At 39.8% G+C, this 19748-nt stretch overlaps 1 protein-coding gene across 2 annotated transcripts in view; it reads left to right on the plus strand.

Moving 5' to 3' along the window:
• LOC122812206 (transitional endoplasmic reticulum ATPase-like) overlaps positions 1–19748 on the plus strand; it is a 530874-nt gene that overhangs the window by 220622 nt on the left and 290504 nt on the right. For both annotated transcript variants that reach the window (XM_044084545.1, XM_044084546.1), the window contains exon 9: positions 17750–17885. In XM_044084545.1, the coding sequence (XP_043940480.1) occupies positions 17750–17885 (136 nt within the window). The remainder of the gene's footprint in view (positions 1–17749; positions 17886–19748) is intronic.

The following is a 19748-nucleotide window of genomic DNA, read 5'->3' on the forward strand; positions in this document are numbered from 1 at the left end:
CTTGGTTTTGCTAGAGATGGCATGATCCATGCATCCTTGTAGGTGCTCATAGAGTGCAATTGTAAAGGATTTTGCATCTTGGGCAGTGTTATCCTTTAGCGAGGGGGCTGTGAAACTTACTTCCTCTGCCTTAAGTAAGGTGAAGTTTGCTTTAGAAAAGTTTTTCACTGTGCTTTCCTTGGTTGGGGGTGGTGGTGGGGTGTGGACATCCAGGGTGATTAGTTTATGGTCTGATCTAACCAGTGATGGGATGACCTCTGGTACGGAACACCTGTCGCCCATGTTGGCGATGACCAGGTCCAATATGTTGTGGCCTCTGGTAGGGGAGTTTACCAGCTGATCCAGGGCATTTGAGTTGATAAATTACAGGAAGCGCTGAGCCTGGTAGTTTGTACTCAAGTAGTTTTCAATGTTAATGGCAGGGTAATTGAAATCGCCCAATATCAGGGTGTTCAGTAGGACCTTCATGTTTTCCAGTGTCTCCAGAAAGGCAGAGTGATGGTCCTGGGTCATGGAGGGTGATCTGTAGCAGGCCACAATTTGCATTGCAGATTTGCCCAATGTTAGTTGCACATGGATGATCTCAGAGGTATCATGCTACGCCAGTAACCTGGAGGTTTGGGTATCCTTGTTGAATATGGATACACCCCCCCCCTCTTTTGTGTTTCGGTCTGTGTTCTGTGGCCGAAATGTGTGGTATGAGTTGTAGCCCAGTAGTGCTGGAGTGCTCTCTGGAGCCTTGAACCAGGTTTCAGTTACTGCACAGATGTCAATGTTCTCCATACTTAGGAGTGCTTCGAGCACATGCATTTTGAGATTTAAACTCCTGGCGTTGAGCAGCATAACCCTCAATTTTTTTACTTGTGCTGTTTACAGAGGTGGGTTTGAATTTTGAGCCTTGCCTAAAAAAAGGCACTATGGGGGCAGCAAAAGCCTTGGCCAGTAATCGAAAGCCAAGGGGTGACAGGTGCAAGCCATCTCTTGCAAAGCAATGCGGCTTGTCAAGCATGTCATCCCAGGCTGACAGACACTGGATCCCTTTGAATGACACCAGAAGCTTAGCCAATTGTTGAAATTGATCATTTTTTTCTTTATACTGAGGTATCATTCTTGGTGAGGGCAGGATGCTACTGAGAGTCAGGGTCATACCCGCCTGGGCTACATGATCAGAGAGCTCTTCCATGTCTCTTTTCATGTAGTCCAGGGAGGTATGTCTCAGGTCATTCACACCAACATGAACAATAACAGAGTCATATTTGTACTTGTTCTGGAGTGACCTGAGTGCTTGTGTTATGTGGTGGATTCTGGCTCCCGACAGGCAGCTAACAGTAACCTTCTCCTTGTCCAGCCTAGTGAGTGGGGCGTCAGTGTGCCTGACTATTGAGTCACCTATTACTAGTGTGTTAGGTATGTTATTTCACCTTAAGGGCTGTGATTGTGAGGCACATTGATTTTGTGTTTTATGTGTTGTCTGGTTTGTGACAGAAGGTGCAGGTTTTGTGGGTGTCTGCTTTGGAGCTCTCTGACACTTTTGCAGGTTTTTATTTAGAGCCTCTGAGTATGATTTAGTGTATTTATGTGTATTTTTTGCCAGTACTGGTTTAGTAGGTCTATGTGAGGTTGGAGTTATGGCGCAAGTGTTAACCTTCTCCTCATGACTGAATGTTCCAGTCTTGGGTGGAGAGACCTTAGCCTCCAGTTTGGCTGTATAATTGCATCTCTGGCATATGTTAGTGTTTTGTGGTAGGAGGAGAGGGCTGTCTCTGTACATGAGGCAGTTGTAACATTGCCTCAGGATACCCAGATTTACCACTGGACTGGAGAGTACACCTGAAGTTGCCCTTTGGTCATGCATGAATAGTAGGGTGAGCTGCTTAGTAGCTTGGTTGGTGAGGGGTGGATAAAGAGCCTTGCCCTGCTGGGCAGTCAAGTGTCGGGGTATATTAGTGCTTGCTATTAGGTCTGAGCAAGTGCTGGACTGTAGGATGCTTTTTGAGTGCTTAGGTTGAGAGTTAGACTAGTTTCTATTGAAAAACTGAAGAGGAGACTTAGTGGAGCCGGGAATAATTTAACCCTAGCTAACCAGTGCTGCCTGATGCACAAGACCATGCAAACGCGGTTTTTAAACTACTAACTTCTGGGCTGGAACCACTCCTCCAGGGACAGATGGCTGCTCAAAGTTCCCCTCTCTCACAGGTGAACAGAGAAACTTCCCTCTATCCTGTAACACAGCCCTGAATTCACACTAGCCTGAAAACTGGACTATACTAGCTTAGAAAGGCGGGAAACAAGAATTTTTTTTGAAAAGATAAGGCAAAAACAGTAAAAAGTACACTTAAAACAGCTTTAAATGACTACAAGCGATCAGAAAAGGCTATCGCACTTTACTGTCTAGCCTACAACAGTTAAACATTTTATTTAAACAAAAAAAAAACTGGGTAGATGACCATTTTCAGTGAAGGCCCAGGGTCAAAAGCTCCATTAAGTACAAAATTATGCAACACATATTACAAAGCACGTCTAGTATATAGTGCAGCAGTTGAAAGTACAAATGAACGCATACTGTACAAAAAAATTGGTTGAAAATACATGTCAATGGCAAATTATTTACATACAGTGGATAATACAGGATTTGTTTAGAATGTTGAGTGTTAGGAAGGTACACCAGTCTATTGAGAGTCAGAAGTAATAAACACTGGTATTTTATAGGGGTAGGGTAGTTGATTATTTGTTACATGGATCCAAGGAGAAGAAAGGATGAGAATAGGTGAAGTAGTTAGAGAGTTCAGAGAGAGAATGTGGGATAAAGCTATGAAGGGAAAAAGTGAGATGAGTTTGGACTATAGTAGGTATAGAGAGATAAATCTATTGAAGAGGTATTAAAGGATGATGTAGTGTAGGAAGTATTATTATTTTTAAATTGTGGCTTTTATTTATTTGACAATGACGACAACAATAAAAATAGCCACAAACATGCAACATAGGCATACATAGGATTAAGATTAAACAAAAAAATAAAACAGAGTAATAACTGCTTATGTCAAATGATAGATAAATAAGAATACAATAAGATAAACACAAGTTCAAGGGATGTGTGCTAAACAAAGAACCATTAACAAAAAAGAGCACACAAGCAGAGAAGGCACAATACACTCCAAAAGGCTTTATTGAGACAAAATAAATGCCAGTAAAATGGTAGCTCGTTTTTGTCCAAAACAGAGTTAGACTTCATCAGATAACAGTCATAAACATGCCACATGACTTAAAAAGCTAATTTGAAAAGTTTTAAAAAGTTTTAATCAATCATGTATGTCAATTAAGTCCTTCGTAAAAAACAATAGATGAATACAATTCTTATAAAAAGTATATTCTTGCAAGATTAAAATGATTCAAAAGAATCAAAAAAATCAAAAAAATTCATGATTAGAAACCATTTGAGCATTATAAATGTAAAACGTACAGATGAATAACGTTTTATATAAAATTGAGTTTAAAAATTTTAATTTAACAAGGTAGTTAAAAAAGCACAATACCACCATCCAGTGGCCGAAAAGTAGAATACAGTCAAATAGTTAGTAGATATTAATTTAATTAAATACATATCTAATAGGAAAAAATAAATTAAATTGTAACATGAAATATAGGATGAAAAGTGTATGGTGCATAACATATTGTGTGACAAGTCACAATTTAGCTGCCCTAAGTTTTAAAAGGGGTACAATACTAATGTGCTCATTGAGCCCCGGTCTTTTCCCGGAATCAAGGGTGACTTGCCAAAGGAGCTCACGATATTCCAAACAAGCCTCCCAAGGGCCACCTCTAATGTTCAAAGGAACTTGCTCAATTACAAAAAATAAAAACTTGGCACCTGTACAGGTCAAGGTATGTTTGTATAGAGCGTTTTTCTCATTAGATGTCCTAATATCATAGTGGTGCTCATATGCGCCTCCTCAACCTACTCTCTGTTTTCCCTATATAGAATGCCTGGCATAGGGAACAGGAGGCCAAATACACTACACCACTAGTATTGCAGTTAGATAATGTCCCTCCCCCTGCTACTTATACGTACATTTTCACAGTCAGCAATGTGCACACATTGTGCACAGGCACCACACTTAAAGGTGCCTTTTTTCTTCCCATTAGTTGACCCTAACGGTGATGTGTAAGACTCAAAAAAATTCTTAAGATTCCGACCCTTCCTGAAAACAAAATTCAGGTGTTCCATCCCCAGGGTATTCAAATCTGTAAAATTGAGGAATTTCTCCCATTCCCTATTTATAATACATCTCACCAGTGCGGCCTTACCCCTATAATCCATTGGGAAAATCCTGTTGATTGATTTACCATCGTAGACAAGCTTGGGGGTCAAAATCCCAGATGAACCCTTCCCTAACAAGGGGAAATAGAGGTCAACTCTTTTTTCCAAAACTTCCCTCCTAAGTTTTTTCGCCAAGGTGGGGGGGTATCCACATTCACAAAAAAAATTCTTCCAAGGTCTCACATGCTTTTTCAAAATCATCATTATTAGAGGTCAGATGACTTACTCTAATAAACTGCCCCTTAACAATCCCTATCTTTTGATGTTGGGGGTGTGCACTATGGTAGTGCAGGTACGAGTCAGAGAAGGTCTCCTTGTGAAAAACAGTAGACTTAAAGCCTTTCTCTAATTTATGGATACTCACATCAAGGGAACCGGGGCGGGGGCATGGACGAGGTTGGTTCTAATTCCCATTCACATGTCATCACCACTGATGGTTTTAAATATACCTATCAAGGTTACCACATTTTCAATTACAGTAACATTGACCTTAACGTTGAGCATTTTAACCTTCTTTCAAAAGGTTTTAATTTTGTACCTAATAGAAGGTGTGATTTGATTAAAGTAATTCTGGACCTTAAGGCCTTTGTACGTAAAATTAATCTAGAATTAACATTTAACAATGCTCATGGCCCTACTATGAATGATAAACCTAGGAGAAGAAGTGGTGAACTTCGAGACGGTGGTCGAAAAGGAACTTAGGGCCACTATTCCAAAAGCTAAATGTGGTTTTAACCTCAGTAGTGATGAATGGGCTATTCTAGACCAGTTGAGGCTTGACAAGATCATTCGGGTCATGAAGCTGGACAAAGGGGGGTGGGGCACTGTTATTATGGAGCAAATTAACTATGAGACGAAAATGATGGACCTCTTGGGTGATACCTGTACTTACACCCGTGTGTCAAAAAATGAAATTAACATTGCCTATTGGAAAATTGATTTAGCCATTCAGGATTTATTACTTGAAGGGCTTATTAATTTAGAGACACACCATTACCTTGTTAACAACACCCCTAGGGTGCCTAGTATTTTTGGTATCCCCAAGGTCCACAAAGATTTAACAGACCCCCCCCCCTTGAGACCTATTGTCTTGGCTGAAGGCTCTAAACCCGCCCCTTTGGCCAAATATGTTGATTTAACCCTAAAGAAGATGTGGGGAACAGAAAATGAGATACTTAAGGATTCTTGGGACTTTTTAAGATCTATTGACCATGACTTAAACACTGAAAATCTGCTGTTTGACAATCAACATCAAAGACCTATTCTCGGTTATTCCTCAAGAGGTTGGTCTGGAATGGCTTGAAGAAGCTTTAGTTGAAAAGGGTGTTAATTCACACCAGTTACATGTGACCTTGTGTTTGATAGAAATTGTGTTGAAAAACAATTTTTTGTTTTTTGCTGGTGAATTTTTTCAACAGACTACAGGGCGATGGGAGCCCATTGTGCTCCCACTTACGCAAATATCGTTTTGTCATGGTGGGAAAGAAAGTTTGTTTTAAGTTCTGAATTTAAGGGTTGTTGTTCCTTTTATAAGAGATTTTTGGATGATATCTGCATTTTTTGGACGGAATCTGAGGACAAACTGGGAAGGTTTTTGGATTTTCTTGGCGAAACTACTAATTTTTTGGTATTCACCCATAGGGTTGCACATTATAGAATGAACTACCTTGATGTGAGTATCCATAAATTAGAGAAAGGCTTTGTCTGTTTTTCGCAAGGAGACCTTCTCCAACTCGTACCTGCACTACCATAGTGCACACCCCTCACATCACAAAATAGGGATTGTTAAGGGGCAGTTTATTGGAGTAAGTCGTCTGACCTCTAATAATGATGATTTTAAAAAAGAATGTGAGACCTTGGAAGGATTTTATTGTGAACATGGATACCCCCCCAGCTTGGTGAAAAAAATTATGAGGGAAGTTTTAGAAAAAGGAATTGACCTCTATTTGCCCTTGTTAGGGAAGGGTTCAGCTGGGAGTTTGACCATCAAGGTTGTCGATGATGGTAAATCAATCAACAGGATTTTCCCAATGGATTATGGGGGTAATGCCCCACTGGGGAGACCTATTATAAATAGGGAATGGGAGAAATTTCTCAGTTTCACAGATTTGAATACACTGGGGATGGAACCCCTGAATTTTGTTTTCAGGAAGGGTAGGAATCTTAAGAATTTTTTTGAGTCTCTCACAACATCGTTAGGGGCCACTAATGGGAAGAAAAAAGACACCTTTAAGTGTGGTGCCTGTGCACAATGTGTGCACATTGCTGACTGTGAAAAGGTACATATAAGTAGCAGGGGGAGGGACATTATTAGTAATGCCTTCTCTAACTGCAATACTAGTGGTGTAGTGTATTTGGCCTCTTGTTCCCTATGCCAGGCATTCTATATAGGGAAAACAGAGAGTAGGTTGAGGAGGTGCATATATGAGCACCACTATGATATTAGGACATCTAATGAGAAAAACGCTCCATACAAACATACCTTGACCTGTACAGATGCCAAGTTTTTATTTTTTGTTATTGAGCAAGTTCCTTTGGACATTAGAGGTGGCCCTTGGGAGGCTTGTTTGGAATATCGTGAGCTCTTTTGGCAAGTCACCCTTGATTCCAGGAAAAGACCGGGGATCAATGAGCACATTAGTATTGTACCCCTTTTAAAACTTAGGGCAGCTAAATTGTGACTTGTCACACAATATGTTATGCACCATACACTTTTCATCCAATATTTCATGTTACAATTTACTTTATTTTTCTCTATTAGATATGTTGTTCTTCTTTTGGCTTTAGGTTAGGGGTTGCCACAGCGGAACTCCGGTCTGCTAATGATTGGCAGTAGATTTTTTATGGGTGCCGAGGTGCCAACTCGACGCCCAACCTTCAATGAAGGCATGCCCATTCTACGCATGTCTTTCGAATGCCACTCTACCGCGGGGAGGACATGCAGACTCCACACAGAAGGTGCTCCAGCCAAGAGAACCTCTTGCTGTGAGGCAACAACGCTACCGCTGCACCACTGCGGCTTCCCCCCTATTAGATATGTATTTAATTAAATTAATTTCCACTGTCTATTGACTGTATTCTACATTTCAGCCACTGGATGATGGTATTGTGCTTTTTTAACTAACTTGTTAAATTAAATTTTTTAAACTCAGTTTTATATAAAAGGTCATTCATCTGTACGTTTTACATTTATAATGCTCAATTGGTTTCTAATTATGAATTTTTTTTATTTTTTTGATTCTTTTGAATCATTCTAATCTTGCAAGAATATACTTTTTATAAGAATTGTATTCATCTATTGTTTTTTACAAATGACTTAATTAATATACATGATTGGTTAAAACTTTTTAAAACTTTTCAAATTAGCTTTTTAAGTCATGTGCATGTCTATGACTGTTATCTGATGAAGTCTAACTCTGTTTTGGATGAAAACAAGCTCCCATTTTACTGTCATTTATTTTGTCTCAATAAAGCCTTTTGGAGTGTATCGTGCCTTCCCTCTGCTTGTGTGCTCTTTTTTGTTTATAATACAATAAGATAGACTTCTAATGTTATCATGTACATAGGCTTGTTTATTATACATAAAAAGGAATCTGCTGTCCTTCATGTTAGTGACCCAGAAAATACTGTAGAAACAAGAAAAGTTAGCCCCAGTTTAGGTTAAAGTTATAAAACGGCCCTGTGACATATCCTGTCACTATGCTATATTTATGATAAACTACTTTACAGCCCTATTACAGCCACTGTTACATAGCTGAGTGATGGGACAATTACCCAATCAGTCAGTAAGATGCCTGTCACAGACCTGGAGCTAAATCTTCCATTTACTATTGGTCTTCTTTGTAAAAAATGGGATGAACTTTTATAAATATTAGTTATTAATGTCTGCCCCTCCTTAATTGAATAGGGAGATTCTAGATTTCCACCAATGGCATTTTTTTTTGTGTCTCTCATAGAGCATTCGATTTATTTTCATGTTTATCCCACTTATGTCCCCTAGCCAATCCTACTGCATACATTTCAGGTGAAAGACTCGACTTACTTGACCATTCATTTCGGATTAAAAAAAAGCTACCCAGCCATTACTACTGTAAGACATGCTGATTCTCTCTTTTTAAAGTTGCCCCAATTCTAGTCCCTCCCAAAAAATATGAAGCTAGAATCCTGAAACTATTTCCATATTTGTCCAACAGAAGCCAATGACACAGGCTGTTATACCAAATATTTATGTAACCACGTCTATGCAAATATCCAAAAATGCCTATAAATTTTTGCATACCCCAATGCAAGCAAATAACTCTCCATTTTTTTCTAGTAACTTGATACTGAGAGTATTTCAGCCTATTCTGACCCCCTATAGATAATTAGGCTTTTGCTTGCTATAATCAGCCTGTATATATACCAGTACTATACCAACTGGGACCATTGTTGGCAGTTCAGAATGGAGGCATGGAGTGGAACAGAGAAGACATCATGTATGCTAATCAAAGCATTACGTTTTTTTTTCTTAAGCCCTATCCCCTCCCCAGCATAATGACAGACCCACACATTAGGCTAGGTGGGTAGTGTGGTGTCTGTTAGCATGTGCCTATCCCAGGCCCTAGAACAGACACTCCTCCTTTGCTGCTACCTATACCTAGCCTAGCAATCTCTCTGGGCCCCAATCTCCAAAGGACCTCAATGAGAAATCCACTTCCAGTGCACCCTTCCTCCTCAGGATTGACATCCCATCCTCCCTGCAATCTTGCTTATATGCCCAAGATACAACTATATCTTAGCCATGCGGACATGTGCTCAAGTTGTTTCTCTATCTCAGGTCTTCTGCACTATAGGGAGGGTTTTATTCCTCTACTCTGTCAGGCTAGAAAGTTATTTTTGAATTTGATGCATATCTGTTGATTTATTTTGTTTGTTTATCAGGGTAGGGCCAGTCGGTTATTTGTGAATACTTTCATAACTATCCCATTCCATATAAATCTTTTTAAATTAACACTGATTTGCTTAAAATGACTTACATAGTATGGTAAAGGAAGTTTGAGATGGACATAACATTTCTGGCAAATTTATCATTTCTACAACATTTATTCTCTATCAGATGCTTAGAATGTGAATAGTCAGTTTTTTAATGCAATCCTTGGCCTGTGATTTTTTCTTACTGCGTGTTTAGTAAACGTTATAGTAATATGAATATATGTTGCTTAAAACTTTTTATCCAGTTGAAGTGTTTTTTTTTTCCAGAGGAACAGTCTCCAAACTGAGGAAACAAAGCAAATGTCAGACAGTAAAAAAATAAAATAAAATAAAATAAAAAAATAATAATCTCCTTAGCCTGGAAGAACCAACTAGTTCTTAAAACCTTTGATGATATCTTATTTGCACCTTTGCTTCAGCTGCATTCTGAACCTGCACACCTATGAAACTGGGCAATTTTTATACAGTCTAGCAAATGCACCAATACCTCTATAAGAACCAAGCAGTGCTCACCACTGTATTCTCTCTAGACATCAAATAAGCTTGTTACAGGGCCTAACCTATGATGGAAATAGGAAAGAAGGGTCATATATAGATTTGCTAAATAGATGTATTCATCGGCTCCTTTAGCATACTGTTCAACATCTTAACACAAAAATTTTGGACAATGCCAAAAATAAAGGGTGGACAAAGGCTCAAAGTCAGACACAGATTTTAAATATTGCTTTTCTAAGTCTGGCAGTTGGAGCAGAAGGTTAAGACAGCTATAGTTACTGTGGGAAAGGTTTTTATTCTTACAATCTTCATTTACTTACTGCGTGATCTTGAGCAAGTCAACCCTTAGATATCGTCTGTGGTGCATGTTGTTACTACACAGTTCTCTAGATTGTGGACTTAAATAGGCAGCTGATCAGCTCCAGCAAAGGCCAACATAATGTCTGTGGAGTGACATAAATCACTGTCTTATCCAATATTCCCACAAACTCTCCATCCTTTTTTTTTTTTTTTGAGGGTTGGGGGTTGACATAATGTTAAGGTATTTACCTTGCAGACACAAGATACAGAGTTAGATCATCACCTAAGTCACTGTCTGGTTATTGGCTAGGCATGTGATACTCTGCAGAATGATTGCCTATTATTTACCTATGTGCTTATAAACTTAGATAGCTGCTAGTGTGATAGGTTTTGCATTAGCATACATTTTCTGAAAGATATGAAGTTGGAAACTCTAATGTCGGTCATTATTAAGTGACTAAATATCTTCAATGATTTGAAAGAAAAATATACATTTTATAAGGACCAGACTAAAGTATGAGGCAAAAGTCAGGCATTCTCTGAAATTATGGACAGCTAATAGGTATGCCATCCTGCTATCAGGGTGATAAATTGTCCTATGCATATAACTAAATATCAAGGAGAAATCCTGGCAGAGATAGGTGTTAGGTGAATTATGTGCAGAAATTCAGGATGAGACTCTTGAGTTTAGAACTGGAAATTTGTTCAGCTGTCCAAGCAAATGAGGAAGCATATAATCAAATGTAGATATGATACTGCAGACGCAGTTTCTGGAGCAATGCTATGAGATCAGACATCAGGCATTACACTTCATTAAGGGTATAGGTGTTATCCTAGGATGTTAAAGGGGATATGCTAAATGCCCCCTTATCAAAAATTATTTGTTTGACAAACGTTCACAAGGCATCTTTAACAAACTAAAGAAAAAAAGCAAGGTTATGAAAATATTAAAGAAACTCCATTTTCCTCAGTGTAACAGGAATTGCCCTTCAAAAGACTGGCCCTTTGTTCAAGCATCAGCCCAAAGGTCAGCAGATAAAAGTTAAAAATTCTGAAGAGAAGCAGGTATGGTAGAAGAAGTGAAAGAGCAAAGCAGGCAGAAAGTGGTTCTGCCCTTCCTTCTGAACAGCTGTGACTAAGACCATCCTCATTCCTTGTCCCCTCCCCCATCCTCACTCAGCTTGCTTGCAATTATTCAGGTAAAAATTGATGTGGACACTTTTTATCCTTAGGAAAGCAGAATGAACCACTTCTGGGTAGCCAAGTCAAAAGCAGATTCAAGCATTGGTGTGTTAAGCATCATAGCAGATGGTACATGATATAGGTTTGAGACCTTCACAGTCTTTATGGGAATGACTCCAGCTCTGAAGGAGCAACTACATCTTGACTTAGCCCTTGTGTAGTTATTTCTAAGTCATAGGGTGATGGGAAAGGTACCAAACATGAAGAAGGGTTAGATTTTTACTTCTTCCTCTTAGCAGTCTTAAAAAAGTGAGACTTTTGGAGACTGATTTTGTACTTGTCCTAACTCATCCTCTTCATGAGAGTACACAAATTAAAGATCCTCAGCCTGCAGTTGTTACCTCTCTTACTCCTCCCAGGGGCTTTCCTGATCACATTGAATCTGAAGGATCCCTACCTGCACGTCCCTATCCACTGGGACTGTGATGATATGGGCAAGTGCCAGCATAGACAGCTGGAATTTTGTAAAGAATGGTATGCCCTTTGAATATCAAATTGATTTATACAAGAGGCTTGTGTTACAAATGTATTAGAACTGTATGTCATGTGTACATCAAACTAATTTTGTACAGATGCTTGTGCTGAAAATGCATTTGTGAGCTTTGCTTATGGTGAAATGTATCAATAGTGCACCCTGCTGAACATGTATTTCTGTAGCCGAGTTAAATGTATATGTTTTAATAGAGGATGTTTTAATAGAGGATACTGGCACAGTAGAGATTAATTGTAAGAAAAAATAGGGGAATTTAAATGAGCTGTTAAATCATTAAAAGTCACCCCACAGTGCTGAATAGGATCAGAGCTGGGGAATACTGTAAGAACCTAGAGTCAGATGACCAGATGAGGTCATCCTGGCAGCCCTCTTGGACTGTGAGCTACTATTTTATAACCTTGACATACTCTTCACTGTTCTTCCTGAATCAAACTTTAACTGGAGCCTCCTTTTCAGTGTTAACTGCTTCTATACAACATTGTAAAGGTTTACTAGCTCTACTCCTTCAAGTCTGTTGTTCATTGCCTTCAATGTTTCTAGCCAGATCTCCCCCACAGGGCTGTATCTGAATGCATACACTTTGGGAAGCATTTTTTTCCACTCTGTAGCTAACCATCAGCTGCCACCAGCTCATCTTCTCATTCATTACATTATCTGGACTCACTTTAGCCTCATCTAGACTCAAACCAACACACATTCAGAGCCAGTGAGGAGATTGAGAAGGCTAGTGTAGTATCATACTGCTTCTAGAGAGTGTGACCTAACTCCCTTACCGTCATGGTGGCCTTGCCAGCTCCATGTTCCTTGTCCCTAGGAGATGCATGCATGCTTCTACCCATACACTTACCCTGGACCAAGAGGCTCACTGCTTATACAGAGCTGGGCTTTCTGGGCTCGTAATGCTATTTTATAGCAGCAAACTTAGGCTGCCTCATTTCCCTAAGGATGGCCAAGCTCACATCAGCCCCTCACTTCCATCCTCCCGAGTAGCCCCTCCATGCCACCCATACCAGTTATCAAGCATGGCTCATCAAGGGTGTATTAAGGTCTTTATCTATCTGTATCATAAAGCTGCTTGTTTGGTTGTCATTGTGCAAATTGAAGATGTGTGCAAATGGGTCTGTATTAGTTCGCTGAAAGTTATTTTCAGCAAACACCTCTTCGTCAACATGTATTCAGCAAAAATCACTTCCACAATTCGCCGAAGTTTCCAAGGGCAATGAAATAGTTGGCCAGCTACACAACTTTGCCCATTTCCCTACTGTAGTGCGCTCTCTAAGGTTGGTATATATAGTTAGGGGATGTGGGGGGGGGCAAAGCCCCAACGTTGGGTTGGTTTGATTTAGTTAGTTGTAGGCTCTGTTGTGCTGTGAGGCAATTGTTTCATTGCTCTTAGAAAATTCAGTGAATCATGGAAGTGATTTTTGCTGAATATGTGTCAATGAAGATGTGTTCTTTGAAAACAGCTTTCGTGAAATAATATAGACCCGTGCAAATACAGTACAATTCATAATGCATTGTTGCACATTTTTGCAAGCCACAAAAAAATTGCAGAAAAAGTCATATATAAATGAATGCATAATATCATTTAAATGAAGCAATGCATGCAGATGATGGGCTGATGATGTGCCAATTGTGTGCCTTTCCTGTTTTTTGCAATTCAGAGTTATATAAATAAAAAAAAGGCAAGCACTGTGGTTTCTAGTGACTTTGCAGTGATAACAAAGTTTGGGTTAACAGATATTTTTGTGTTTTCCCACTTTAAAATGCTTGTTGCCATGGTACCACAACCTAGTATGCTTGGCATTGCTTAGAACCCAAAGCATAGGCATTGCCGGCAATGGCTAATGCATTATAGATTTGAGGAGTAGGAAGCTCTTGACAGCTTTCATGTGGACAGCGGCATAATAAGGATTTTAATGAACGCTTATGCTGGACAAACTGAAACTGAGGGAATGCATGGCCTGCCTATCCCTGTGGATACCAAGGTATGTATGGCTCTCATTATCTTCCCTTGGGGACATTTCAGAGAGAGAGAGACTGGGGATACAGGTATCTCATAAGCTTCAGCCTGGGGGTACTGTAGCAGTTCTTAAATGTTATTCAAGCCGTTGTGGATGAGAAAGCATATCTATTTCCCAAAGATACCACCAAACAGAAAAGAACTACTACCATGAGTGCTTTTTGTGATCTAGCATGGTTTATTGAGGTGCTTGGTGTGATAAATTGCACCCATGTGGCTACTATGGCCCCACCTGATCCATGAGAATAAGGTACCATAACAAAAAAGTTACCATTCTATCAACTGCCAGATAGCATGTGATGCAAGTGGTTATATCACAAACATCTTACCCAAGCATCCTGGTAGTGCCTCGATTCCCACATTTGGCATACAAGTTCACTGCATTGCTACTTCCTGCATGGTGAAAGACCACATGAAAACATAGTAGGTAAGTACAACATAAATCAAAAAATATCCACATAGATAATTGTGTAAACAATGAGAAAGGTGTAATGAATAACCACCCTGTATCAATCTTCCCCCTCCCAATTATGTTGTTCAGGTGATGCAGGCTATACACAAGAACCCTGGTTTATGACACCAGTTTGGAACAGATAGGATGCTGAAGAGGAATGCTACAATACCACCCTGTTATAGATCCACATAGTCATTGAATGAGTATCGACCTGCTTAAAGCCTGTTTTCATTGCCTGGACAAGTCTGGTAGGGAGTCTTCAGTATGACTCTGTTTCTACCTGAGGAATGTTTACTCTGTGTTGCATTCTGCACACTATGATTCTGATTCAGTCTGATTCGCCAGTGCTACCACCACCAATAGCTAGATTTCCAAGTGGTCATAAAGCTCCACTCCCATGTACCATCTAGAACTTGCAGCAGTGAGGATAGTAATAGTAGCCAGACAATGCTAGCAGCACTGGACCCCCCCCCCCGACAGGCTTGTGCACAGTACATGGTAGCTCAGATGAAGCAGCAGCATTTAATCCACAGTTATAGGCCTTTACAAACACTTAGTGACAGTGCAAAATTACAGAGGATGAAACTTGGTGAATGCAGTGTACATCGTGTAGTCTAAGATGTTTGATGCACTGTTGACTCACACTGTGCAGCAGAAAATTCCCCATGCACAATCCACAAATGTATAGTTGTATAATCACAGTCATCATCATTTACACAGTTGTGCCAGTGAAGGGGGAGAGCTGAGCTATAGCTGGCATTGTGAAATGGGTATTTTTGATGACATTCTCCTTAGGCCATGTCCTGAAAATGAAAGTAATGGCATTGGAGTCGATTGTTAAATGGCTGACATCTGCCTGCTGTCTCACACCATAGTGTATCACTGATGATGCGGTTGTTGACATACTTGTGAACAAATGACAAACACATTAGCATTGTGTATTACAGTAGCTGTACATAAGTGTACACTTATACATTTAGTAGTGCAGGTAAAATGAAAAAAAGGGTTACCGTGTGATGTTTCTGTAGCTTCAAGTACAATTGTTAATCCTGATGGACCTATTAGAGGGTCATTCACAGAAGTATGTACTAAGGGTAACTGATTACAAACTGGATAACCAATGCTCCACTACAAATTGAATATAATGAACTGCTCTACCAACTGTGGAAACACATGCTGGGCAAACCAAGGGGCCCATATTTCCACCACCTTGAATAGTATCCATGCCATCCTCATCACTGCTCAAATCATCACCATGAAGGGATATCAAATGCTCCTCATCAGGTGTCAGGCTTTTCCCAGTGGGAGTGTCCCTCAGCAGAGGCTTTAGGAGGAATGTCATTCTGCCAGACTTTACTTATGGCACAGGACACCATGCCATTTGCTTTCTTCTTATAATGTGCCAATGGGCAGTTCAATCTTTTAATGGTATTTTTGCTTGCCAGCACCAGGCTTCATTCTTTAGCATGTTCTGCCTGTCTAGGTGTTAAATGCCTCCAAGAGGATTTGTTTTTCCTTAAGAGTGAAGCTATGATATCTATGTCTTGTTCCCTACTACTGTAGCATGTTATCCTAGGCATAACATAGTGGACATGACAAGCTGTGGGATTGCCCTATACCAGATGAAATACAATCTGTACCCAACCCTGGTTAACCATGCCTAACACCACTATGTAATCCTATCCAACTTTGCATATTGATGGTCATGTTTATGTGTGTGTGTGTGTGTGTGTGTGTGTGTGTGTGTGTGTGTGTGTGTGTGTGTGTGTGTGTGTGTGTATTTTTTTACATAGTGTGTTCATTGTGTATATGGTGGCATGAACAGAGTATTTTTATGACTGATCAGTTAGTTTTGGTATAACATGACTGTAGTGGGTAGAAGATACTATGAGCTATCAAGGTATCTGATTAAAATGTTAACCTATGGGCAGCATGGTTTTGGCAGCTTCAGAAAGGCAATGGGGATGAGTGTGAAGTGAGAAAGTGATGTGGACCTAAGTCATCCAGTGAATGGCACTAGTGTACTACAGCATACTAATTGTGAATTTGAAAATATGAGAGACTTAGTTATGTTTCACTGTGTCTTTGAGTGATGCAGTAGGGATTCACTCAAAGTATAAGTAACACAGGGTTGTTTCACTTGATGTCATAGTGATGCAGTGCTGTGTGATTAATAACTGAGATGCAAGAAACTCAAGACGATACCAAAGACAGACTGGTGACTGGGTGTGAATATATGCTTTGATGTGAAGTAGTAAGTCTGTAACACAGATGTTAGAGAGTGAGTTTGTCAGAGATTTTGGCCATGAGAATATATTATGCTGATGTTACTACAGCTCTTTAACTTGTCTAATGTTATGTTAGATGATTTGAAAGCTCTTGGACTTATGCCTTTCCATTTCAGTTCACTAGGTTAACCATATTTTCACTCATGTTTTGAGAAACAGGATTACTTAGACTCTGGAGTGAGAAATTCGGTGCGCACTGCTGATCAGATTAAGTTAACTACTTAGCCTATGACTAATTGGCATGACTGGATTTTGACACTTAACTGTGATAAAGATACAAGATGAAATAAAATGTATCATGAACTTGAGTCTGAATTGAAAGTGCCCTTTGCTGTTTACATTAACAGAACTGTAATTGTCTCTTTTAACTTTTGGATGTGTTCTATAAGTGGGAAGATGAGACACTCAAGTAGTTGCCTCCCCAAATTTCAGATTGTCTGTGCTGTTGAGAATAATGAAAAATAAAACATTTCATTGATAAGGAAATGGTTTTGAAGAGCCATAAGGCTTGCATAAGAAAAAAGGTGTTTCAGTACCTTACAACACAGGGAATTGGATAGCTGGTAGGTGTGCAGTCCTGGCACTTGTATAAAAGAACATGTGCACATTTTAATTGGCCCTCCACTGGTTACCAGCAGAGGGCAGTATCTTGATTACTGACTACAAAGCTGTACCTTATCTTATTCTTCTGACAGACTGATTGCAACTATAATTTATAGACTGTAATAATGCATTTTAAAGCATATGTGAATATCTAAGTATAATAATTAGTAACACTTGCTCTTTCAACCACTTCCTGTCACTTCACCTTCTTATATAGAGTAGAAGTGGTGATTTTTGTTACTCTGCTCAGTGCTCTCACTCTGCCCAAAAACGACTGCCAACCCATGGCTTAGAATTAAATCTTCTCAGGCAAAACAGAAAATCCAGTTGAAGTTTAGAGGTACACTTTAAGATAAAAAAGCTTCCTCTGTATTGATGTGCTATCATTCATGTGTAGTTTGCATTTTGCTGTATATATAAAACATAATTATATTAACTCATCAGTTTAATACATGGCTTTCGGTTAAACATAAAAGCAGGAATGTATTCCCTCAACCAGATTCAGAATAATTACAAAGAGGAGTACCTTAGCTTGTCAACATGCCTTTTGTTTGTGTTTCAGACACATGGTGAGGTGGAGAGAAGGATTGTGTCCCAGCTTCTTACCTTGATGGATGGATTAAAGCAGCGGTCTCATGTCGTTGTCATGGGAGCTACAAACAGGCCCAACAGCATCGACCCTGCTCTTAGGAGGTTTGGTACGGTAGATAACTCTTAAAATAAAACAACAAAAATGTGTTTCATAAGAACACAAATCAAAACTAATACAGCTATATAGCTATTTTTATACATGAAATTGAAGTATTTCAAACTGTAAACATTTAACAAACACTGTTGTTATCTACAAACAAATCCAAGTGCAAATACCATGATTTAAGGGTAGTGCAAAAAGCCTGACTTAAGAGGCATGCAAGGTTACGGGTAACTGTATGATATCATGGCTCTTAGACTGAGCTGTACCATGAACTCAAGATGAGCATTTTGGCACTCCCCAGTTTGGCCTCTCCCAGATCTCAATGCAGTTAAAATAACAGTAATTGTTCAGCTCTATTGTTTAAAGGGCTAAAGCCCTGCCTAGGCCCCAGATCAACCAGGTTCATCTTGTGACTCGGGCAATGTAGAAGTGATTGCACTGGAAGGTGGGAGTGGTGTCACTTGTGCTAGCTCACCTACCTCAAGAGGACTAGACCACAGCTGGTCCAGTGGGAGGCCCAAGACCTGGTCTTGCACCACAAACCAGGGACAGTATTTGTGGTAGTATACACATATCACCACATGTAAGCATAATGCAAATTTCAGTGTTGGAAGAGGAACGTTTAGTCTATACAAAAACCCCATTCCCACCTTGAATGATGGCACTATTGCCAGCTTCTAACTTTTGACTAGAGGGGAAAGAATGAGATGTAGGACTTTGTATGTCCTTGCATTCACTGCTGCAGTATTCTTAACATTTGGGGATTCCTTGCCATGGAAGCCCGGCATGCGGCCAATCTACCAAAGACTCCTGATACTTAAAGGTACACCAAACATCACCCAAACACTCCTTAAATAGCATTGGACATAGAGGTGATATTTAGGCCTACCATAGTCAGAACTTCTTTGCCACCAATCTGCACGTATTTTTTCACCATCAGTCTAATTACCTGCATCTGTTTTCTGCCAGTTTAACGCATCTTTGTTCACCAGTGACTACCTATGCCTGTTTGCTGACTTCTTTGCAGTTTCATATAAGTGCCTCATTGTGTTTTTTTGTTTTTTTCCTGTCTTGTTTTGTGCTCCTTGGGGTTAATGTCATCCAGGAAGTGTAAATGCCAGTGTGGGAGACAGATTCCTCATAAAGACCACAATGATAAGTGTTTTTTTTGTCTAGGAGCTTCTCAATTTTTCAGGTGTTCATCCCAAAAACCCTTCACAGTAGACTTTCTTCCCTTTCCTTGTATCTTGAGAACCAGCATCTTAATCTTCTTGCTAAAGACACAATGGAAGGAATCTCCCACCCCAAGGGTCAGCCTTTAGAGAAGAAGAAGAAGGTAAAAAAAAAAAGGGACGACCAGAATCTTCTGCTGTCCAACTTTGCCAGGTGTTTCTCCAGAGGTCATTACAAATCTGGAGGCTCACCTGGCTGTGTTGTCAGATTTCGCTGCCGCAACCTTGTTGGAGGCAAGTGGGGATCTGACTGGCTGTCCATTTGAAGAAGCTTTGCAGGCATCTGTTTTGAATGTTCAGGAAGAATGATGGCTGATTTTTTTCTGAGGGGCCTAGTGGAGTTCCTCCATTTTTAGTTTGGAAGAAGTTTCTACTGTGGTTCTCAACTGTTATCCCAGGTCTGAGCCTTCTCAGTTTTTTGGAGGGGATATTCCCTTACAAAAGAAACAAAAACTTAAATATGTTTCTTCTGCTCCTAGGGATCCACAAAGTGAGTGGCAGGCCTTTACTTGAGGGCTATTTACTGCTTTAATGTCCTTAAAGCCTCCTCAAAAGGTTTTGGTTCCTGCTCCTCCTTGGTCCTCTACTGTCCTTAAAAGGCCTAGAGAACAGGACTCTTCTGAGAATGAGTCGGA

This window comes from Protopterus annectens, chromosome 9.part0 (genome assembly GCF_019279795.1).
Source record: "Protopterus annectens isolate FY-2018-M chromosome 9.part0, PAN1.0, whole genome shotgun sequence".
Taxonomy (NCBI): Eukaryota; Metazoa; Chordata; order Ceratodontiformes; family Protopteridae; genus Protopterus; species Protopterus annectens.